Raw genomic sequence first — 23,541 nt, 5'->3', positions numbered from 1 at the left:
TCACAGCCCCTTGCCCACACAATGAAGCCTTTTCCTCCTCTCAGAACTTAGCAGTCCTCTCCCACACCCCAGCACCTCCCCAGCTCTAATACACCCCTGTGGGTGCAGCTGCCCCATGCCTGCCACTATGACAGGGCCCTAAGCTCTGCTCTGGGGACCCTGAAATGAAACAAACACCATCCTGCCCTCCCAAAGATAAGAGACAGACATCACTACCTAGAATACATGAGCAAGAGATAATGTCCCAGGGAGAGGCAGCAATTTCCTGGGAGATTAACAGAGGTAACATTTGTTTTGGGTGGGAAGAATTCTAGAACGTTTCATGGAGTGAGTGGCATTTTGGACTGGACCTTAAAATGTAGGGGTGGAAAGGAGATTCCTTGTTCCACGTTGGAACAATTGCACAAGTGGTTTTGGTGGATGATGGGAAGTGTGACTGCAACCAGAGAGGAGGGGGGAGAAGGAGCAGGCGGGGAGTACTGGCAGAACTTCGACGTGTCCCTGCTTAGTAGCGTCTACCTTGCTAGACTATGAGGTCCATGGGTATGGGGCCATGTGAATCCCTACAAACTTCCTGTGTGCAGCATTCTGCACACAGGGGCTGTTCAAAAAATATATGCTGGATGAATGAATGAATGCACAAATGAATGCATGCGTGCATGAAAACATTGCTCCAATGTGTAAGCACAGAGCCAGGGGAGCCCTGGAAAGAGACAGAAACATAAATGGTTCAGAAATCAGACAGCTTTGGAAACTGAGCCCCCCCCCCAAAAAAAAAAAAGGCATGACTTGCCCAAAGGTGTGACAGGTGTGGAAAAGAGCCTGGTCTGGCACATGGAAGGTGCTCAGTCACACTCTGGAATGCACGCAGAGCCAGGCCCAGGAAGCTGTGGGCATCGGACCTCTCTGAACAACTCTGGGCCCACCTCCACACTCAGGTCTTCAGGGGAGTAGAAAGCAGAACACCTCAGCATTTCTGGGGCAGAAGGCAGGAGCAGGCTGCAGCAGACCCATTAACAATGCTTAGAAAGCCTTGGTTCTGCCCCTGCCATGGCCCCCACCACAAAGTCAGCTACACAGCACAGAGTGAGGGTTTCAGTGCAGCTCTGTGGCTGAGGAAACCTCCAACCACCACCTCTGTGAAGAGTTTTCAGGAAGTCCCAACAGCGTTGCCCTAATTAAAGAATTACTGGCTTCTGGCTCAGGGCAGGGCCTGGCTGCCTCCCTTGCTGGATGCATGGCTTTATTTAAGACCCTTCCAGAAGCAGGTTGTTCTTGACAGTATAGAGCTTACTCAAAGAAAAATAGAACAGCGCTTTATGTTGGTTCAGCACATTACAGTTTATAAGCACTTTCAGATCTAGATTTTTCATCTAAGCTGGTAAGCCTCTAAGGTGGGCAGGTCAGGTGATTTACTGAGGAACCTGAGGGAGAGAGATGGTTGAGTGAGAGCGTGTGCAGAGTTGGGACTTGGACCCAAGTCTCCGGCTTTCCGCTACTCCCAGGTGCCGGGGAGTTGGGGTGTGGATTAGCCTGGGAGCTACCTACACAGGCTGCCCAGAAAAGCACAAGAAAAACATTTACCCAGCAGGAAACAGCCCCCAGACCCAAGCAACCTCTGCACCCCCAAGTCCCCAGGAAACTGGCGTTGCCTAAGTAGAGTGCCCTTCCTCCAGTTGGTTCCTCCCAGGCCCTGTGGCTGGCAGCTTCTCCTTCCTTCACCGAAAGTTAACCACCGCTGGCCCACTGTGGAGCAACAAGTTAATCTGATAATATAAATGCTAGACAAATAATCTGGTAAACTCCTGTCCAGCGATTACCAGAAGCAAGTCCTCCTTCTCATCCTCACCTTTTCTCTCTCCTCCAAGGCCAATCTCTTGGTTCTCCCTCCCTGATAGGTGTGTTGCTTCCTCCTTCAGGAATCTGCAGTTTTGATTTGCATTTCCCTGATGACAAATGATGTTGAACATTTTTTCATATGCCTGTTGGCCATTTGCGTTTCCTCTTCAGAGAAGTTTCTTTTTAGCTCTTCTGCCCATTTTTTGACTGGATTATTTTCTTTGTTGTTGTTGAGTCTCATCAGCTCTTTGCAGATTTTTGTGATCAGTCCTTTATCATGAGTGTTGTGTGCAAAAATGTTCTCCCAGTCGGTGGGGTGTCTCTTTGTTTTGGTTACTGTCTCTTTTGCTGTGCAGAAGCTCTTTAATTTGTGGTCTCACTCAAAGCAGGAATTTAGAAAACCTAAAAAAGGGACCAGGAAAAAGACTAATTATAATAAAGTAAAAATCAAAATCAACAAGCAACTATAAACCAGAGACACACTGCAGGGGGCAGGGAGGGGAGGAGGAAGTAGCATCAAAACAAGGTGGGTGGATTGTATGGGGACTATAACCACGATGAAAATGCATGCATTGTGCAAAAATGAAAAATGATTTTAAAAATATATAAAATAAAATAAAAATGCTCAAAAAATAAAGAAGCATTTAAATGAGAAAAAAGAACTGACATAATTTCTCAAATTGTAAATAATGTACTTTCATTGTAAAAATGTAAGCTTACATTTTTTAAATTGTAAACTGTTTGATAAATAACTCATGTTGAAGAAAAAAAAAAAAAAAAAAGAATCTGCACTGGCTCCCTCGTCCCTTTAGGAACCAGCCCAATTTCGCTGACTTGCCGTCAAAGTCAAACCCATCTCAGCCCAGCATCCCTTCCCCCTCCCCCACACAGCCACCCCTCCCCTCCACACACTTCCACTTCAGTCAGAGAGTTCCCTGCTGTCCTGCAGACTCCTCTGCTCTCCCGCCTGTCATTCTCTCCTGCCTCCTCCTACCAGACCTGCCCCAGGATTCAATGTGCTGATCAAAAGCTGTTTCCAGGAATCTCTCCACCACACAGTGCCTCTCTCTCCTGACTTTGACACTGACTACTTTGTATTGTAGTGGTGGCTGTCAGGGACCAGCCTGGCACAACCAGAAGGGCCCAGCACCCTCCCCTGGGGGCAGGTAGACCTGGCCTCTTGCTGGCTCTGTGGAGAAGGAAGCAGCAATGCAATGGTCTGGGGAATTGGCTAGGGTTTAGATTCTTCTCAGCAGTGGCTCCAGTGCCAGGCAGGAGCACTGGGCTGGGAATCCAGATTCTGGACTCTATTCTTGAGTGAATGTATTGCACTGGCTGCAGCAAGGTGCACAGTGGGGGCCTCCTCTGGGCTTGGCCTTTGGGCCTGGATGCCTCCTGTTTTTTAAGGCCACTGACCTCAAGATCAAAGGCCCCGAGGGGCCCTGTCCTCCAATTCAGTGGTGCCACCGGGAAAGGGGTGGTACAGCGATTGGCATAGTGATTTGAGAGTCAGAGAAAACAATTTTTTAAACCCTTCAACAAATATTTGTGAAACACTCTACTTCCACGGGACCAGGGCAGCAGGAACTCTCTGGACAGCCCTTATGCTTGCAGGCGGCAGAGCAGAAAGGCCTTGTCTCGAGCCTCCTTCTGTCCTCCCAGCCCTGCCATATTGGGCTGGAGTCCTTTTCTGACAAGATGGGAAAGGAATGAAGGCACCCACACTCCCTGGAACTGCCTGGAGGGAGGTGCCCGCAACAGATGAGGAAGCAAGAGTGACAGTTTCTGCCCTCGGGGTGGCCAGGGTTCCAGGCCTGACTCTCAACAAATGTTTGTGCAGTGGGCATGGTGCCAGGCATGGGGATGCCTCAGAGGACCAGGCCGACCAGGTCCCACCCTCTAGGACCTGTCCCAGCCCACAGAGGGACAGCCAAAGCAGCAGGTCACTCCAGTTCAGGTGGCCAGTGCCACCGCGGAGAGGACCAGAAAAGGGAGTCTCCCCTCAGTGTATGTGTGTCGGGGTGGGGGTGCTCCCAGTTTCTCTAGAGACTGGAGGAGTCCGGCAGGTGGGAAGCCTGGAGACCATACATTCATTGATTCCTACATCTTTTCCTTCAACACAGCCTTAATGGAGTACTGTGCTTATTATGGAGCAAAAAGTTTGCCTCAAGGACCTCACAGTACTGGGGACGACGGGGTGCCCAGACCGATATCAGGCTGTGAAGAGGTGAGGGGGCGACTGCAGGCAGCTACAAGACTTGGAGGCACCTGGATGCAGGAGGGGTGCATGTCAGGAAGGGCAATTGAGCAGTGGGGAGGGGCTTATCTGAGATCCTTGAGCTGGGGATGCTCTGTGGGCCTGAGGGGCATCTTTCTCCTTTGGGGACCGGGAATCTTCATTACAGAACAAGTCTAGAACGTCTGCCAAGATCAATTCAGACTGTGGACAGAGAGTAACTTTGAAGGTTGAAGGTCACAAATGGATCTCCCCTGGGGGGGGTGTATTACAGGGAGGAGGCAGATAATGAGCCTTTTTTACAACCCTGCCCAGCTGCCCAGAATACAAGAGGGCAACCTCTGCACTCTGGTTCTCTGTTCCCTCTCTTCCTTTCCCTTCCTCCCCTTGCAGCCCTCAGCCCCCAGGTCCCCATGAGGAGGCCAGGGGTCTTCAGGGAGTTGCTGGCAACTGACTTCTGCTGCAGCTTCTGGCTGCTACTCTCACTTTGTCCCCCAAAGTGGTAGGAGCAGAGGAGGCCATCTTGGGCCAGGAGCCAGAAAACTTGGAGCCAAACCCCAGCTCCTTTGGTGGCAAAGTCACCTGCCTCCCTGAGTGCCTAGAACCTGGGGAGGAAAATAATCCCTGCCTTTCTCCACGGCCACTTGAGAATTCAAGTGAAATAATGCCTGGAAAAAATGATGGGTACACAAAGGGGAGGGATTATTTCTGGAGGCACAACAAAACGTGAGAAACCCAGCACATCTGGTTCCTCCCCAGGTGCCCAACTTTCTCCTCACTTCCACAGTCCACCTTGGCTTTGTGAAGACACAAATCCTCTCTCCGCCCCACTTCCCACACCCAAACCCCCCTAATTAAGTCCCTTACCTTTCTGGGTATCATTGTCTAATCCCTAAGCCCTTTCTCACCGGTCTCCAATTGTCTCCTGGAGTCAAATCCCTTTAGAATGATGTGGCCCAGTTAGCTGTGAACTGAGAGGCTGGGGGCAGGGAACAGGCACTTCAGGATTCCCCTGGCGGAGAGAAGAAGGGAGAAGGGGTGCTGGAGACCATGTCCCAGCTCTGGATCCTAGCTGACCAGGATCCAGAGACACCCTTGGGAAGGTTGGGTTGTCATTCTAGCTCCATTCTCTGGATCTAAGGCAGAGTCCAGATCCTATAATCAGACTCGCTTGTTCAGCGCCAGCGCCTCTGAGAAGGAGTGTGTGGGTGAGCCCACAGACTCCGCGGCAGGCTGCCTGGGTTCAGGTCCTGATTCTACCACCTACCAAGGCTACTCAACCTCTGTGCCTCACTTTCCCTGGCAATGCTAATCTTACTGCTTGGTAAGGCTGTGATGAGATTAAATGAACTAATTCAAGCAAAGAAACTTGGACAGTGCCTGGAACTTAGTAAATGTACCAGTTGCTTTTATCTGACTTCTTGATCTTCCTTCAGATATCCTTGTCATTCAAGTCTCAAGCCACACACATCACCTCTCCCAGAGGCTCCCATCCCCTGGCACTGAATCTCAAGCAGACCTCAGGCTTTGGTCACTCTCATGCTATTTTATCTCCTTCTAAGGCTCTTACTGTGGTCTAAACTGCTCTTGTTCATGTGTTCAGTGATGGTGGACTGTTCTCAAAGGCAGGGGCCATTGTTGGTCACGGTCAGTGCTCCATGCCCAGTACCTGGAATCTAGCAAGTACTCGACATCCATTTGGGGGCTTGATGCAGGCCTTACCTGCCCCCCTCTCCCCCGCCACGAGAGGGCTGGGCCCTGGGAAAGAACAGGCCCCTGACTATCCCTCCGCTGTTCAGTCCCTCCTCCCCAACATAGCACATTTACTACTTCTGCTCCTCTGCACTTGCTCTGTGTGGTCTTGGGTGAAACATCCTCTTCTCTGGACATCCGGGTGAGTGGAGAGAAGTGGTGATAGACTTAGGCACCAAGGAACAGTCTAAGATTTTTTTAACACTGTTTGTTATATGTCCCGGGCCCCATGCCTATAATGTAAGGAATCCCAGGGCCATCTGGGTTTTTCAAATATAGCACCTTCCTCCCTGCAAGTCCCAAGCAGCCCATCCTCCCTTGTTGCCACTGGGTCTCAAACCCCCACAGAGAAGAGGGGAGTAGGTCCCTATGAACTAACCATTGCCTGCCTCCGACCCTTGCATAAAAACAGGGAGACCCTCACTGGGCCCCAATGTGACTCCATTTCCCAGGGACTAGCCTGCCACCCTGTGGCAGCTTGAGTCTATCACAGTGCCAACTCCTGAATATGGATCTGCTTTCCCTGCTCTTCATCCTTCTGCCAGCACCACCACGAGCTCTCTCACAGAATGCCTGGTCCATTTTTATGCACAATCTGGCATCAGATCAAAGCGCTCATTTCAAGCAATGGGCTCATGCCCGTGGAATTCACCCACCTTACCATATTAGGGTACCATACCTATTCCTGGTACCCTTTCTAAAACATTTCACTGCCCCCACCCTGTTCCAGCCTGGCCATGGCAGCTTCCTCTTACCCTAGGCTCCTCTGCACATTCAGAGCTTCAGGAGGCGAGGAAAGATGGTGAGTGGGGTGCGGGTAGGTGTTTCTGGGGACTCCTCCCCACAGTTCATGCCCAGCCCAGGAAACCTTGTATTCCAAGAAACAAGTCACTTGGAATCAGAAGCCCTCCTCCCCCCGAAAAAAACCTTTTAGTCTAACTCCCGTCTTATATTTGGGGACGTATGCCAAGAAAAGGGAGTGACTTGCTTAGTGGTACATGGCAAAAGAGCAACAGCTCTGTCCCTGCCAGCTGCCCACTCTGCCCCAGAAGTAAGCCTGGCTCTGAGGACTTGGTTCCTCAGGGCTGAGTGTCCTGTTCAACCATCCCTGGGAGCAGGGTGGCCTGATGGCAGGCACTAGGCCGAGTGGCCAGTCTCCTCTCCCAGCTGGAGTCCCTTCCCTGCCTGTGGGGGCCTCCAGTCCCCTCAGATGCTCTGTCCTCAATCAGGGCCTCCCCAGACACCCACCTCTCTGCAGTCAGTCTCTGCCCTTTGCTGCTCTGGCCCTGGTGCAGCCCAGCATGGCTCCCCTGCCTCCACCCCACCACAAACAACAGCAGAAGGGCCCAGCTGGCCTAGGCTGGGTTACATCCTCCACACTGAGACTACATCCCAAGCATTTGTCTTTTCCAGGATAAACAAGGATTACCGTGTGGGAGGACAGACCACAAAGTAACTGGTTATTCACAGAGGTTACCAGAGGCTCTCTGGCACTCACTGATGAAAGGCTAGTGAGATTTGTGGGGAAGCAGAAATTTCTAGATGGGGGCAGAAGTGCCCAAGGATCTGTGTCTAGTTGGAGTGTGTGTCGGGGGAAGGAGGGCAGTAGGGAAGCTCTGCCTGGGAGAGAGAAAATAGTGGGAATGGGGAGAGGCAGACAGTGGAGCCAATGGCTGCCTGGTTACAAGGTGTATCCTTGCGGCCTTGTCACTGGGGCTAACAGATGGACTGGGACACTCACAGAATAGAAGTATGACTCTCTGTGGACACAAAAAGAACTTCATGGTACATTTTGCCACGTATGAAAATTCTAATTTCAGAACATCACTATACGGGGCTGGCAGAAAGGCCCCGTTTCCAGAGGTAACAATTCAGTTGATTTGGATTAGTGGTTGTACATCAGTACTTTTATTTTTTTAAAGATTTATTTTTTATTTATTTATGCATACAAGAACGGAGGTATAGTTCAGAGGTGTGGGGTGGGGGGGCGGTGAGAGGATTCACCAGAGACAGAGTGGGGAGCGGAAAAGGCAGATCTACTGAAATACACTGCTGAGGGGAGCAGCAGGTGAGAAAGGAGAGGTCTGCTGCACCATGTGCGTCAGCTCCCTGGCCTGGATCGAACTCGTGCTGTAGTGTCTGGATAGCTTGATAGCACTGAGACTTTAACCCTTGTGCTACGAGGGAGGCCCATTAGTACTTTTAAAGAAGATCCCTAGATGAGTCTAATGTTGTCTGTGTTGAGAACCACTTTTCTAGGGTCTATAGCCAGGAGTGGACTTCCCAAGGATGTGCATCTTTGGTTTTATTTGATGTAAAATCCTTTTGGATGTGCCTGTAATTATGCCAGTACAACAGGCCCATAGCAGTATGTAGATCCCATGGCTCCACATCCTTCCCAGTGCTTGGCATTGCCAGTTCATTTCTCATATGATTTTAATTTTTATTTCTAATAATGATTTGACTGACTAATGATCAGGTTAAGTATCTTTTCATATTTATTGATGCTTCTTGTTATTTCTTTTGTCAAGAGTCTAATTGTGTCTGGTCCCAACATGGCTGTATTTGTATGTTCTGCAGAGGCATCATTCGGTTGTAGATAGCTTCTCCTAGTTTGCATCTTTTCCTGCCACTTTATTAAAATGTTTTGAAATAACAGGAGTTTTTCATTTTACTGTAGATGAAATTTTTCAGCTTGTTTCTTTACAGTCTGCTTTTAAGTACATATCAAAGAAATTCTCCTGACCTTGAATCAATCAAGATGTTCTGTTTCATTCTTAAAATGTCTGAGGTATTACTCTGCATATTTACATCTAGGACTTACATGTTTTTTGATGTGGGGGTAGAATATCATTTCTTATCCTTTTGGTTAACCTATTTTCTTAGCAAGATTTATCACATAGTCCATCTTACTGCCTCTTCCCCTTCCCCCATCTGCAAGGTTTCCTCACATAGCCACAGTTTATGTGTGTGGGTGGGTTCTGGATCTGTCTGATGCCCCATTTATCAGTCTTTAGGCTGATATCAGGCTGTCTTAAGTCTATCTTCTTCAGGATAGTGTAGATTCATCACAGGTGGTTATAAGGGTGTTCAGTGTAAAATTCTGCCCATTTTTCTATGTGTTTGAAATTTTTCATAATATTGGGGGAAAAGTGTCATAGTGCCTCTGTTATAGGGCAGCCCCGATATTGAACGGGTTGCCTGGCTGTGGGTCCTCACCCGTGCGCTTAAAAGGGACTTATTAATACTCCACTACAGGCACACACGAAAGGTTAATAAAAGGTTTATTTACAAGGGAAAAGGAAATAAGGAAAATGTACAACTCAGAGAGAAAATAGGGAAATAAAGTCCTTAATGCGTCCTACCCGATCCACTGGCCTGGAAACCCAAAAAGCACTCTCACAGCTGGCCGGACCCTGCGAGCTGGCGGGGAGCCAAAATGGGGGACCCCTCCAAAGCCCACGTGTCTGGCTTTATACCAACCTGGCTGCTTAACCCCACCCTCAGGTCCCAGCCACCTTCCCTTTGGTGGGGATGGGATTTGGGGTTCCCAGTGTCTTTGGCTTTGGCCTGGGGTGGGGGTGGAGTCCACAAAGCCTGTATGGAATTAGCTTTAAGACATCCTTTCCCCCTAACACCTCCACCCTTTTTCACGATACAATTTTCTAACAGGTTTCAGACCAAACCAGTTCCAGCAGCTGTAACCCCTGGAGGAAAGAGCAAGTGTTAGGGCTGTGTGTGCAACTGTCACGTTCTTGCAGGCATCGGAGATCCCGTGCTGTGGGGGAGGCAGCTCTAGTCCTGCAGCGCGCCCACCCCACCGCCCAGAAGTCGGCCCCGGGCCCTGGTGAGGAGCAGTGTCCAGCCTGCTTCGTCTCACCAAGGATCCCCAGTCGCCCTCTCCCTGCAGGATCCTTACCTACATCTCCCTTGTTCGCTTTCCACTCCCATCTCCTGTCCTCTGCCACCTTTTGGTTGGTCTGGTGGAGAAATGGAGGCTCAGGGAGGAGGGGTGTGACTTGTCCCAGGTAGGCGCCCGGAGCAATGGGCAATGGCCAACCTCCTGGACACCCCCAGCTCCTGCCCTTCTCGGGCCCTGACGGTGTATCTGCCTCCCCAACCCGCCTCCTCCAGTCTCCCCGCGTCTCCCCTACTCTGGCCAGCCCCCACCAAGCTGCGATCCCTCCCATCCCAGCTCCCCGCGCCCTCAGGAAGACCCGCGCTCCGCGCCCCTCCCGTGGCCGTGCCGGGGCGCGCCGCTGCCACCAGGTGGCGCCCGCGGGCCTCCCCGCGGCCCCGAGAGCCCGCCCCCCGGCGCCCCGCCCCCGGCGCCCCGCCCCGCCCCGTCCGGCCGCGGCCCCGCCCCTCCGGCGCCCCGCCCCGTCCGGCTGCTGTCTCGCTACCCCGGCACCCCCGGCCCGGGACCCCTGCGCCCCGTCTGCCCGGCATGGGCCCCGCCGCCCGCCCCGCGCTGAGGCCGGCCCCCCCGCCCGCGCAGCCGTCGCCGCTGCTGCTGCTGCTGCCGCTGCTGCCGCTCTGGCTGGGCCTGGCGGGGCCCGGGGCCGCGGCGGACGGCAGCGAACCCGCGGGCGGGGGCGCGCGGGGAGGGGCCCGCGCCGTGCGGGTGAGCGTGAGGTTGCCGCGGCAGGACGCGCTGCTCCTGGAGGGAGTCAGGATCGGCCCCGAGGCCGACCCGGCGCCCCAGCTGGGCGGCCGCCTGCTGCTGGTGAGAGCCGCGAGCCTACAGCCCCAGCCCCCTCCATGGCCCCCCGCCCCGCCCCCCCCCCCCCGCCCCCCGGCCCCGCCAGGTCCGACCTTTGTCTTGGACCCGGCTCTGGCAGCCCAAGGACTCCTTTCGAGGCTGCCCAGGCCCCCAGCATGCCAGATTCCAAAACCTGGGCTCTAGATGCCCTTCCTTCCAAACTGACTCCCAAACCTGGTCTTGCATCTCCTGTGTGCCTGACTCTCTTACCCCCTCCCCATGACCCCTCCCCACAGGTGGACATCGTGGATGCCGAGCAAGAGGTGCCCATAGAAGGCTGGATTGCAGTGGCTTACGTGGGCAAGGAGCAGGCGGCCCAGTTCCACCAGGAGAGTCAGGGCGGCGGCCTGCAGGCCTATCCCAAGGCCCTGATCCAGCAGGTGCAGCGGGTGTTGTATGTGGGGGAAGGAATTGGAGGAAGGGTCCCAAGGTATCTGCAGACAGAGATGGGCCCCTAAAGGAAACCCTGGGCCTGGGAGGGGCAGGGGACCCCACATAGGAGAGTCAGTATGGCATGGAAGCTGAGACGTAGAAGAGGCCAGCACAAGTCAGGAAGGTCCATCGGGCTGAGAGTACCTGCTGGGTTCATGGAGGGGTCTGCTCTGCTAGGCCGACCCAGGCAGCCTTCTATGGGCAGCCTTTCCCGGTCCCACAGAGTACCTAGGGGGAGGACGCGAGGAATAAGAGCTTCTGCCCTTGACCTCAGGAGCTTATAGCCAGTCTTTCTGGGGGAAATGCTCATTGCAGAGCGAGAGCTAAGAACTACTGTGTTCCCAGGTGGGGAGACAAGGATGTGGGCAGATGTATACTAGCCTCATCTTCTATCCTGCAGATGCGGAGGGCGCTCTTCCTTGGAGCCTCTGCCCTGCTCCTCCTCATCTTGAACCATAATGTGGTCCGAGAGGTAAACTGGATGAGGCTGTGTGGGTGTGCAGGCTGGGGTACAGGGGAGCAAGGCCAGTTGACCTTCCTGTGCCCTTACAGCTAGACATATCCCAGCTTCTGCTCCGGCCGGTGATCGTCCTCCATTATTCTTCCAATGTCACCAAGCTGTTGGAGGCACTGCTGCAGTGAGTTGGGTTTGGGGCTCCAAAGGACTGAGCCTGGGAGCTTGGGTCAGAAAAATGGGTGAGAGGATGGAAAGGAGGTGCCAGGACCGGGAGTGAAGATGAGACTCTGTGGGCAGAGGGGATTGGCTCTAGCAAGGAGAAACAGATTCCTGATTGATCCCCTTTTCTCTGGGCTGGTGGGTTCCCTGACCTGGTATAAGAACTAAAAAACAAAAGCCAGAAAAAGCTCTGGGAGGAAGGAGTTGCCCCAGGGCACCTGGGGGAAGGGCTTCGGACTGATACTTTGGGGTACTCTTTCCACAAGGCTAGGGGGTGGATAGTCTGGGCCTCCCCTTCCAAGAGCCCTTCTGTCTGCCACCTCTGTGGCCTTCCCTCCCAGGAGGACCCAGGCCACAGCTGAGATCACCAGTGGAGAGTCCCTGTCGGCCAACATTGAGTGGAAGCTGACCCTGTGGACCACCTGTGGCCTCTCCAAGGATGGCTATGGAGGATGGCAGGACTTGGTGTGCCTGGGAGGCAGTCGTGCCCAGGAGCAGGTGGGTACCTAGGAGAGAGGAGGCTCGGGAGGGGTCACACATGCCTTGTCCCTGAATGCTGTGGTCTCTCTCGCTGCCTTGGTGGCAAGCACAGCCTCTTCCACCTCCCGGGTGAGTACTGAGCAGTGCTTAACCCTGGATCATGCGAGTCATGTTAGCTGCTGTTGTCATGTCATTCTCCCCAGAAGCCTTCTTTGGCTACAGAATGAAGTTCAGACCCAGAGCCTGACTTGCACAGCTCTCCTGATTACTCATGCTCTTTTCTTAGTCTTATCCTGACACTCCAGGACCCCAGCACCCCATGTCATTTACTGGCCTCCACATGCAGCTAGTCCCTTGCTACTAGGCCTTATCCATGCTTGGCTTCAGGCATGAACACCCCTTTTCTCTGTCTGTGTCCTGGTCTAGCCAGAGACCTCACAACTCATCATGCTTGCCTTCTTTGTTTTTTTTTTAAGATTTATTTATGTATACAAGAGCTGGGGTGTAGGCCAGAGGTACGGTGAGTGAGAGGATTCAGAACAGGTAGATTGACTGAAATACACTGCTGAGGGGAGCAGCAGGCAAGACAGGAGAGGTCTGCTGCACCATGAGGATCACCTCCCTGGCCGGGGATCGAACTAGTGCTGCAGTAGCTGTGGATAGCTTGATAGTGCTGACTCTTAACCCCTTGTGCCACTGGGGAGACCCCGCCTGCCTTCTTTAGAAAGCCTTCCTCACATCCTCAGCTCACAGTCCCCTCTTCCCTCTCTGTCACAACAGTGTCAGATTCTTCTTCAGGCTCTTGGGACAGCCCATCCTATTTACATGCTGAGGTGTGTGACTGTCTCCTAAAGGTTAGAGCTGTGCCTATCAGTCTCTGGATTTATCGTGCTCAGCATTAAGAGGATTCAAAGGTAGTCTGTTTGCAAGCATTTTTCAATTCCCTGCTCTGCAAGTGGGAATGTCTGGCCCCCTGGCTTGCAGCGAGTGTTGGTGGGCATGGGCCATGCAGTACAGGCAGCCTCGGGTTTGGATGTGGCTCTGAAACCCTAGCTCAGTGATCTCAGGCTGAGTGTTTAACTTCTCTGGTGTCATGTTCCTCATTTGTGAACGGGGATGTAGATGGTCATGGGGCTGTTGGGGACTTGTCTATGTAATGCTCATGGTGGGCTCTGACCAACTGGGCAGCTGCTGGTACTGTCTTTACTGTTACGAGTGGTTGAATTAATCAGTGGTCGAATATATCAGTGGTCACCAAATAACTTTTGAGATCGTAGGACACTTGGGGCCTGGTAAGAAGGGCAGTGGAGTGTACAAAAGGCCTGTAAGACCCTGGACCTGCCCTTGAAGGGCTCAAAGACAGCAGGGAAGACCTTGGCAGTTCAGCCCAAACAAAACATGCTAACTCCTGTCTGAGCAGCCTGAACTGCAGCTCTGTGGCAGGGATGAGTACTGAGGCCTGGGAACAGGAGGACTTTCTGGAAGTCAGGGGAGCCCCACGGACCTCCTCCACACAGACCTCTGTGGGTTGCAGGCATTTGGTAAGGGGTGTCAGATAAGAGACTGTGAGGAAATGTCAGCAGAAAGACCAGATCATGGCGGGAGGCCCCAGGAGGCCTGAGGTAGGGTATAACAATCTGCAGGTCAGTCTTGTGGGTACAGAAGGCAAAGCTGAACAGCCGTACTGCCGGCTGGGCTGGGCCCATACAAGTGTCAGATGACCATGGTAGCTGAGAGTGGCTGAGGCAGACTCTCAACCTTGACCCAGGCCAGTCACCACAATCCCAACTTCTGGGAATCCAGTGCTGCAGCATTGTCCAGCAAATCTCATCCCGATCCTTTGGACAAGCTCTGACCTTGCCCTTCCGCCTCACCTGGGGATCCCAAATATGCACTGAGCCTGGGGAGGCTGGGTCTCTGGACCACACCCACAGCCCCCAACACTCTCTGGGCTCAGCATGGTATGGCTTAGCCCAGGGCTTATGGGGCTATATGTGGGGCAATCTGCCAGAGCAGCTGTCAGATCGCTGGGGGGAGCACTGAGCTGGTGGTGGGCCTGGGGCCACTATGGCGGGGCATAGTAGTCACCCAAGCTCAGCCTAGGGGCCATGGAGAGAGCTTCCTGGAGCAGGTGCCACCACACTGGGGGGAAGACAGGCCCTCAGGGGAAGGGGTGGGATGGAGTGGAGAACTGGAGCTCACAGATACCTGTTGGTAATGGCCCCAGGGGTGCCTTCATCTGAGTAAGAGCAACCTTTTGCGGCACTAGCAGCCCCAACCTGTCAGTCACTTCTTGGTCCCTCCCCCCACATGATGGTAATTAAACGTCAGCATAGGCTGCAGGAGAACATGGCAGAAAACTACCGGAGCGCGAAAAACTTTGATTGAAACATGTTTATTGGTTATGACACATCACAGACCCCGAGAAGAGGTGTGCCTGTGGGGAGCCTGCTGTTTTGCTTACGTGGCCACGTTGATTCCTGAGCCTCTGGCATAGTCAGAGCCCAGCCACTGTGCCGCATGTGGTGGAAGTTAAGTCAAGACCAGTGTGGGGCCTCCCCGGTGGTGCAGCGGTTGAGCTCTGGGTTGCGAAGCTGCCCGCAGCCTCTGCAGCGCCGGTTCGATCCCCGGCTGCTCCCCGGCCACCGGAGGAGGGTCCCACATGGCGTGCAGACCTCTCCTGCCGCCCGCTGCTCCCCTCAGCAGTGTACTTCCGTCCTTCTGCCTGTTCTGTTCCCCGCTCTGGCTCTGGTAAATTCTTTCACCCTCCCGCGCTTCTGACTGTACCCAGTGCTTGTATGTATAAGTAAATCTTAAAAAAAAAAAAAAAAAAAAAAAGACCAGTGTGGTCCCCCAGGGACTCTGAGGTTAGGAACCCCAAAGGCCTCTCAAAGACTAAATGAAGTGGGTCAGATTGGTTCCCTCCAACATCAGGGACCTGAGGACCCAGGCAGAGAGTAGGCATAGGGATTGGGCAGGGGAGGAGGCAAGGGGGCAGCATTTGGCCAACCAAGGTCGGGGTGAACTTCTGGAGTAAGGGGTGTCCAGAGGCATCAGTCAGGGGAGGTGGCAAGGAAGGGCAGAGCTCCCAATTCAGGGAAGAGTATGGAAAGCCACAGATGTGGAGGGCGAGGAGGGCTGGAGTCCGCGAGGGTGGACAGGTAGAGGAGTCTGGGTTTTCTGTGGACGGCAGGAAAAGGGAGCGAGGGATGTACTGAGAAGGGTGTCAAGCAGGGGTGCAGCGTGACCAAGTTGGCAGTTGAGAATTCCTGTGGTGGTGGGTGGGGGACACTAGCCTCCTTGGAGAGTGAGGCACCAGGGCCTGGGGCCCTCCGTGAGGGCTTGCGGATGTTCAGCCTGGAAGCAAGTAGGTGGATCGGGGGCTGAGAAAGCAAACCAGGGGGCTGTATGGCTAAGGATGGGGGTAGGAAGGTAACAGCGTCCTGGGCTGGGGAGTTGGTATGGCTCTCAGATGGAAACTTCCATGAGTGCAAAAACAGGGGGTTTGTTGCCCTGAGAAGGACTGGGCTGGAGACAGGAGCAGTACACCTCTTGCTCCCATTTCCCGCCGTCCACAGAAAACCCAGACTCCTCTACCTGTGCAGGGGGAGTGAAGGCAGCTGGGCGACCTTGCGAACACACGGGTGGACAGAGTATCAGAAGAATCCAGGATCCTGTAGGGACTTGCATGTTGATGGACCTTACCTGCCTGGTCTGGGGAGATTAACCGGGGGCAGAGGGCGGAGCAGCCCTGGCACCCACTCTCCTCTCCCTAGAAGCCCCTGCAGCAGCTGTGGAACGCCATCCTGCTAGTGGCCATGCTCCTGTGCACAGGCCTCGTGGTCCAGGCCCAGCGGCAGGCATCAAGGCAGAGCCAGCAAGAGCCCGGAAGCCAGGTAGGAGCCCGGAAGCCAGGTAGGAGCCAGCGCAAGAGCCCTGATACCCCCAGCCCTAGGGCCTGCCCAACTGTGCCTGCCCTCCCCCCACAGGTGGACCTGCTCAAGCGCCGCGTGGTGCAGAGACTGGCATCCCTGAAGACCCGGCGCTGCCGTCTGGGTAGGGCCGCGCAAGGTCCCCCAGAGCCTGGGGCTGAGACCTGCGCTGTGTGTCTGGACTATTTCTGCCACAAGCAGGTTAGTGTCCTGGGTGGAGGCTGGTCATCAGCTGACCTGTGATGTTCCCCACCCTGCTCTGAAGGACCCTGGGAAACATGCCCATCAGATCCTTCTCTCACACCCCACCAGGCCTATGGAAAGCAGAACTGGGGGTAGGGGACAAGGCTTAAAGGTTTCAGTTCCTCAGCTCAGATGAGGGCACAGGGCCAGGCATCCCCACCTGGAGGCCTATTCTTATGGCCTGAGCCTTCCCCTCCTACCCCCAGTGGCTCCGGGTGCTGCCCTGTAAGCATGAATTTCACCGAGACTGTGTGGACCCCTGGCTCATTCTCCAGCAGACCTGCCCGCTGTGCAAATTCAATGTCCTAGGTAAGCACCAAGTGTGGGGGCCATTGGCTGGCTCCACGAGATCCCCACCTCACTCTCCTGTTCTTTTTCTTCCTCCCCTTCAGGGAACCGATATTCAGATGATTAGCCTCCCCGACTGGGTCTCTGCATGTGGGGATGGGACCCCTCCCGTCTGCACCCTGGCCCTCGGCCTGGGCGCCTGAAACAGGACAGCAGAATGGAAAGAACAGGATGGGAGGATGAAGAAGGGCCCGCCCCTGTTGAGGGGCGAGATGCCCTACCCCATCCACACTGGGAAGGAGGAGCCACTGCCTCCAGGCCGGGATGCTGGGCCCAGACCTGCCAGTCACAGAGGAGAAGTCACCTTGGGACCCCTGTGCAGTCCTGGGGTGTCTGTGTCTGCTGTCCTTGCAGGCAGCTCCCAGAACCCTGAGCAAGGACCTGGGAAAAGAGGGTGTGGGGCAGTGCAGTTGTTCCCAGGGCTCTAGGCGCTGTGGCCTGCCTGTCCGGGCACCCCTGGGGCTGAGGATGTAGTGGTTGGGTTTTGTGATTATTTATTGGGTGGGGAGGGGTTGGGGGAGGAGCTGCCTGGTCATGGGGGCACCTTGACCTGGCCATTTTTCAGGACATACCTTGGTCAAGACTATGGCCCTCCACAGTCTGCTGCCCTCGGACCTTGGGCACTGGGAGCCATAGCTCCCATTGCCTGTCCTGCCGGGCCGGGCCCAGAGCCTTAGAAACCACCGGTCCTGTGCTTCTCGGTGGGGCTGCAGGTTGCTGACCAGGATACTTGAAGCCACAAGTCATTGTGGTGCATCTTCCAGGGGCATCATTTTTTAGAACACTTGGGATGGGGAGGTTTAATATGAAATAAACATGGATATATTTTACATAAGACACCGTAACATTCGTGTAGATGTGTTAAGATGAACACGTTGGCTTGGGCTCTACTGCTGGTGGGAGGTGGATTCTAAAATGCCCCCCGAGATCTCCCTCAGCCCCCGTGAATGTGCCTTCTGTAATCTTGCGACTGTGACTCCAGTGGCTTTTACACGATTAGGTGATGTTACACGACATGCACAGTTGCCCCCGGGGTGGGGGAGGCTCACAGGTGGGCCTGCCCTAATCAGGTGAGCCGGGTGCAGGCAGGGTTTTCTCTGATGAGTGGTAGAAGAGGCAATCTGAAGAAATTTGAAGGGAATTATAAATCTCTCAGACTTGGAGGTGGGGAGGCCATGTGCTAGTCAGCAGGAAATAGACATCAGTGTACTACTCCAGGAATCGGAATTCCGCCAACAATAAGTGAGCTTACAAGTGACGTCTCCAGAGATGTCAAAAGGGACTGCAACCTGGCAGACACTTTGATTTCAGCCTTCTAAGACCCTGAGTGAGAATCTAGTCATAGGCATGGACGTCTGACCTGCACAACTATGAGCTAATGAATGCAGAGAGGAGCTGAGCCCCCTGCACTTGGGCCTAGGCCTCCTGCCTGAGGGACCCCCCCCCCCCGAAGGCTGCCTGTCACTTGTGAGGCTCCCTCAGAAACCCCTGGCTCCACAGAAACAAGAGTGGGGCAGACCCCGGTGATGCCAGCTCAGCTACATTCAATTCCACTCTTGACCCTTCTCTAGACTGAGGCACTGTTGGCCTCACCAGGAGGAAATGGCATGGGAAGCTGGAGCGCCAACCCTGAGAGGTGCTCAACAAGGTCACAGAGCCTGGCTTCAGTGAGGTGACAAGGCAGGCCGGATGCTTCATGAGGAAAATGATTGCTAAGGCTCTGGTGTGGCTGGCAGGCAGCATCTTGTGCGGGGTGGATCCCATGGGACCGGCCTGGAAAAGCCAGAGCTGCCTGGGGTGTGACACTAGTTGGGTAGTCCTTGTTCTGCCTTCAGTGACCCCTGGAGATGCAACTCATGGATTCAGAGAAACACTTAGCAACTCACATTTCCTGAAGCTGAGGGCTTCCTCAGTGAAGGACCCGGGACTAAGGAAGGTGTCGCTGCCCTCTTTGTGCCTGCCTCAGAGCTGGGACCCCAGCCTGATTCCTTCCTTGCCTCATACTGGGCCCACCTTGGCAGCTGCTGTCCTTCTGCACACCTCTGCCCAGACGCTGCTCGTCACTGGTGCGCTTCACTGAGTCCATGCTACCCTCCGGTCTTTGCAAGGGGATTGAAAGACTCCCTTCACCTGACCCAAATGCCAGACGCATCTTTCTGCCCTCGGTGTGCCCTTTTCTCTAACTGCCCTGTCAGTGAGGACTGTGGAATGAAGCTCCCAGTAGTGAGGGCCCACAGTGTGCCAGGACTCTGCTGGCCAGTGACCCCTGTGGCTGGGGACTCAGTAGTCCCTGCCCAGGAAGGGGAAGGAAGAACTCTTCCCTGGGCTCAGCCAGTGCTGCAAGGCCAAGGTTTCTGTGGGCAGATGGCGGGGCTTTATTACATTAGGTGGGTTGCCAGCCACCTGCCCACCAGCCCCACTCCACTGCAGGCTACAGGGGCCGCTCCTGGGGCAGGTGTGCAGAGCTGACCTGGCCCCGGCCTGGAGAGAGTCTCCTTCTCAGCCTGGCCAAGGCCCTGATGGGGTTCTGGGTGCAGATGGTCGATTGGGTCACGTCCTCCAGGGGGGACTTGGTAGGCCGGCTGCAGGGCTGCTGAGCTGGGGATGCCCGGGATTGGCCTGGCAGGGTCCTGCCCGCACTGGCTGTCCTGCTGCCAGGCAGGTGCCTTCTGCCCAGCGGTCTGAGGGAGGATGAGATGGCAAGATTTCCCATGAGTGAGGGGAACCAGCTCAACCCAGTCTTCCCCGCCTCTGGCAAAGCTTCACTCACCCTGGGGATGTCCTTGGGAACGGGGCTGGAGGTGATGTTCCCCGGGTCCCCTTGCTTGAAGGGGCCCAGAGCTGGTCCTGCGGGATCAGCTGCAAAGAAAGGCAAATTCAGAAGGGCCCACTGTACATAGAGTGTCATAGCTGGGGAAGGGAGGTTCTGAACCCCTAGTCACAGCCCATTCTTCTGAGGGTTTGAGAAGTCTTCCAGGGCCACCCCAGCTGCAGGTCAGTGTGGGAAGGCTCCTGGTTGCATTGGAAATAAAGGTATAAAGAGCTAGAGGGATTTGGAGCTAGAAGGCACTGGATCTGTTCCCTTTCCACGAGCTTTCTGAAAACAGTGAGGCTGAAAGACATGTATGATGAGAATCCCCAACAACCCCCTAGTGTGATCAGGTGGGCTCTCAAGTCTCTACTGGGCTGGGGCCTCCTCCAAATCCCCAAGGACCTGCCCTTTCAGGTGGGGGAATCCAGGTGCCCACCTTGAGGCTTCCCTGCTGGGCCACCTCCCGGATTTTGGACAGCATGGACTGGAGTCGCCCATTCTCCTCCTGTAGGACCCGGATGCGGATGTCATTGGCCTGCACCTGCCTCTCCATGTCATCAGTGATGTTGCCAGAGCCTGTGGAGACAAGCGTCTGGAGCTCACTCTGCCAGGTTCTCCTGCGCCCAATGAGGCAGGCCCCTGGACGGCAGGCATGCCAGCTTGAGCGTGCCTTGGGCCAGTGACCCCACCTAGTGGGCAGGGTCAGTATATCAGGCCTCCCACCTCCCCATCCCCTCCCTCCTGGGAGGTGACCACAGCATTATAGAATTTGAGAGCTGGATGGGACCTAGCACTCGCTGAAGACCTGACAAATAGGTAGGAAAGTGATTCTCTTCCAAGGTTGCCCATTTTCAGAGGGCCTGAGAGGCAAAGTGAGTTGTCCAGAGTCACACAGGTGGCTCTTTTGGTACCAGATTTCAGCAAGGATGTTCTTTCCCACCATCTTCCTTCTGGTTCTACAAACCCCCGCAAATTGTTGCCCACTCTGATTCTTGGTTTCCTGGTTTGTTAAAAGGGGCTGCTACCTGCCTTGCCAGGTAGAGGAGACGGCAACAGAAGAGCCCGAAGACCACTGAGAAGTGCTCACTTATCCTAACAGCTGAATTATTGTCGGTCTTAACAGCTCTGCAGATGGATTCACCCCCCAGAACTTTAGAGAACTGGAAGAGCGGGGAAAAGATCCCTGTTGCTGGCACCCAGTCCTCCACTGACATGGCTACTCCACTGTCCTGTGCAGTGGGATCCAGGACACTCAACAGATGGGGCTGTGCCCCTACCGCTGGCCCCATGTGTGGTTTGGGGCGACACCGGGATGGGGCACATAGAGAAGTGATGTCTGGCCTGTGACATGGTGAAAAGCACAGGTCACAGAGACTGCCAGATGCATCTGGATCCAGCTGCGTGACCCCGGGTAGTCATGTCACCTCTGGGCTTCTCCACAGAGGAGTAGGTAACACATACCCTAAGCAGCCCCCTTGCCCTCCGACACCCTCCATACCACTCCTAAGCCCCTACTCTGGATTTGGGCCTCAGTAGGCCTGTGCAGGTCTGGGAAGGCCACCAGCAGCCGCTCCCGCTCCCTCAGCTCCACCAGCTCCCGCTCCAGCTCCGAGATGGTCAGCCGCAGATCCGTTGTCGCCTGCTCCAGGCCTTGCTTCTCCCGCTGCAGGCTCTGCAGTAACTCCTGGGGTGGAGGAAGGCTCAGACCTGGTCTGAGGAACAGGTCCTAGCTCCCCTGGGGGGCACCTCCAATCCCTCCTCCCCACAAACATGGGACAGGCCCACAGGCCCTCTGCTGGCAGGGGGCTCCTTGGGTGAAAGGGAAGAGCTGCCCCAAGCCCTCACCCTGCCCACTCTCACCTGCTGGGCCCGGAGCTGGCACTGCCCCTGCTCCCTCTCATTCTGCAGGCTCTGCAGCTGCTCTTCCACATGGGCCCGCTGGGCCTCAGCCTCATCCAGACTGCCCTGTAGCTCTTCCCGCTCCCGGTCCAGGCTGTCCAGCTGCTGTAGCAGGGCTCGCTGTTTGGCCTGCAGGGACTGAGTCGGGATGGGCAGGCAGGGAGGCCATGAGGCCGGTGGGACTAGATGCAGCCCCATGGGACTAAGGAAGCTGTAGTATCTGTGGCCCAAGCCTTCCCCCTTGTGCAGTGGCATGTGTCTGTGTACAGGAGCGGGGGCTGGTGCACGTGTGTGGAGAGGAAAAGGCAGGGAGTACAGCAGCAGCAGGCTAATGCATACCCCAACTGGTCAAGGCCAGAGCCCCAGCTTGCAGATCCCACACCCTTGGGAAGGCAGTTGGGTGACTCCATCAGTCTCCCCTCCCATTTCTTCCAATCTTAGTCTCAGAGTTCTACCTGGGGTCATGGCTCCCCATCAAGCCCTTTGAGGATAAGCTCGGACAGAAGAGTCTCACAACTGTCCCCTTCTCTAGATGACAGCCCACTTGCTCCCTCAGCTATCCCCCTGGGGACTTCTGCAAGGCTGCATTGCCCAGGGCACAGCAGTATCTTGGGCCCGGATCCCTGCTCACCCTCTGCCTTCCCTATCCTTCCTCTGGCTGATTAACTAATCACCAGTCATTGGCATGCAGTTCAACAGCCTCCCCTCCCAGAAGCTATTCTGGGTCCCCACAAGCAGATGCGACTGCCCCCCCCCGGGTGGGCCCCTGTAACATTTTCCCCACCCTTACTCATCTGGCAGGAGAGCTGTGGAGACACAACTGCTCTTCCTCGCTGGGTGGGGAGCACCTCTGGAGCAAAGCATTTGGCTTAGACCTTCCATGAAGGTGAGTCAAACTGGCATGTGCTGGGGAGCAGTGCTCGAGACAGAGGAGCCCCCCATCCACCAGTAGAGCCCTCTTCCTGCAGTCATACTACAGGCCAAGGCCCCAGACCTCACCTCCTGATGACGGACCATGCTATCGACGCGGGCCTTCTCCTTGTCCAGCTCTGTGCTGGCCCAGAGGATCTGCTGGCTGGCCCCGTCCAGCCGCCCTGCCAGCAGCTGCACCTGCTCCTCCAGCTGCTGTACCTGCCTCTCAGCCTCCACCCTGCGCTCAGCTTCCTCCTGCAGCTGCTGGGCCTTTGTCTCTGCAGGATCGAGTAGGTTTGGGAAGAGGTAGTGCAGAAGAGCCCTGGGTCCAGTCCCTGCACTGCCTCAGACCTGAGGGGCAGGGGGTGGGGGTGGGGGCAGGTCCAGCTCATCTCCGAACTGCAGTATTCTCAGTTACAAAATGGAGCTCTCTCTGAACCTCACCTGAGGTGGGTTCTGAAAATAGAAGGTGGCACCCAGCTCAGGCCCTCCCCCAACAGAGCAGGTCAGACCCACCCTCTTTAGTGGTTCCCTTTATTTTTAGCCCAGAAGCCCAGGGACAGCGATGGAGGGTGCCCACCCAGGTGCATGCCCAAGCGCAGGGCAGTGATCCAGGACCACACAGTGGGGCTTCTCACCCATGGCCTGCATGGACTCCTGCTGCTGCTTTAGCTCCCCCTCCAGAGCTGCCACCTTCATCTTGAGGTCACTTGTTTCTATGGCAGCAAAGAGAGAGAAGCTCTTCAGAGGCTCCCTGGGCCATGGCCAGTGGCCTTCGTACCCAGCACACCCTGCAGAGCACCGGCAACCATCACTGAGGGGGGCGGTCTGGGCTTGTGGGTGAGCGCTGAGGGGTCTTTCCGCTCAGCTTCCTATTGGCTGGTTGCCCTACATCTCTCTGGGCCTCAGTATCCTCCATGGAGGCAACAGGGAGGCTGAGAAAGGGCTGTGGCTTGTCCACATCACTCAGCCCTCACACCAATCCCCTTTCAGGCACCCGAGCTGCATTGCTTTGCTGAAGGGCTTTCCCCAAAGTGAAAGAAGGCATGCTGCTTGGCTGGTGGTATGAGGGGAACGAACACCCCCAGAGTCACTGTCCATGACCAACAGGACCCCATTCCCTTGTGCCTCTGATGGTACAACTCCAAGGCACATGCTCTACATGTAGGTTCCAGTGTTCCCCAGTGGGACTAAGTTCCCACATGGTAGCTGCTTTGA

The 23,541-nt window shown here is 55.1% G+C and overlaps 2 protein-coding genes across 3 annotated transcripts in view; one reads left to right on the top strand and one right to left on the bottom strand.

Annotated features, from left to right (window-relative positions):
• The first annotated feature begins 10,274 nt into the window (after positions 1-10,274).
• RNF215 (ring finger protein 215) lies at positions 10,275-18,099 on the top strand. The gene is made up of 9 exons (XM_037510876.2): positions 10,275-10,553; positions 10,826-10,969; positions 11,422-11,493; positions 11,574-11,659; positions 12,039-12,195; positions 15,954-16,073; positions 16,167-16,310; positions 16,559-16,661; positions 16,745-18,099. The coding sequence occupies exons 1-9, from the start codon at positions 10,275-10,277 to the stop codon at positions 16,765-16,767; spliced, it is 1,128 nt and encodes a 375-aa protein (XP_037366773.1). The 3' UTR covers positions 16,768-18,099.
• The window catches only part of CCDC157 (coiled-coil domain containing 157), a 14,666-nt gene continuing 8,434 nt past the window's right edge, over positions 17,310-23,541 (bottom strand). The window contains exons 6-12 of one of the 2 annotated variants that reach the window (XM_037510875.2): positions 22,962-23,039; positions 22,411-22,601; positions 21,373-21,549; positions 21,028-21,196; positions 19,949-20,088; positions 19,471-19,559; positions 17,310-19,381 (exon numbers count right to left, since the gene is read on the bottom strand). In XM_037510875.2, coding sequence (XP_037366772.1) covers positions 19,132-19,381; positions 19,471-19,559; positions 19,949-20,088; positions 21,028-21,196; positions 21,373-21,549; positions 22,411-22,601; positions 22,962-23,039 — 1,094 coding nt within the window. In that variant the 3' untranslated portion in view covers positions 17,310-19,131. The remainder of the gene's footprint in view (positions 19,382-19,470; positions 19,560-19,948; positions 20,089-21,027; positions 21,197-21,372; positions 21,550-22,410; positions 22,602-22,961; positions 23,040-23,541) is intronic. The other variant, XM_037510874.2, reaches the window with a different exon arrangement.

Source organism: Talpa occidentalis, unplaced genomic scaffold (assembly GCF_014898055.3).
Source record: "Talpa occidentalis isolate TD23 unplaced genomic scaffold, MPIMG_talOcc4v2.1 talOcc4.14, whole genome shotgun sequence".
NCBI lineage: Eukaryota > Metazoa > Chordata > Mammalia > Eulipotyphla > Talpidae > Talpa > Talpa occidentalis.
The sequence above is the reverse complement of the archived record's forward strand: the minus strand, read 5'-3'. Positions and strand labels throughout refer to the sequence as shown.

Bases quoted from the DNA above. Each gene is read 5' to 3' on its own strand.
- RNF215 (XM_037510876.2), top strand. From the start codon at position 10,275: ATGGGCCCCGCCGCCCGCCCCGCGCTGAGGCCGGCCCCCCCGCCCGCG. The intron at 11,494-11,573 runs GTAAACTGGATG...GTGCCCTTACAG, and splicing joins ACCATAATGTGGTCCGAGAG to CTAGACATATCCCAGCTTCT. The intron at 16,311-16,558 runs GTTAGTGTCCTG...TCCTACCCCCAG, and splicing joins ACTATTTCTGCCACAAGCAG to TGGCTCCGGGTGCTGCCCTG.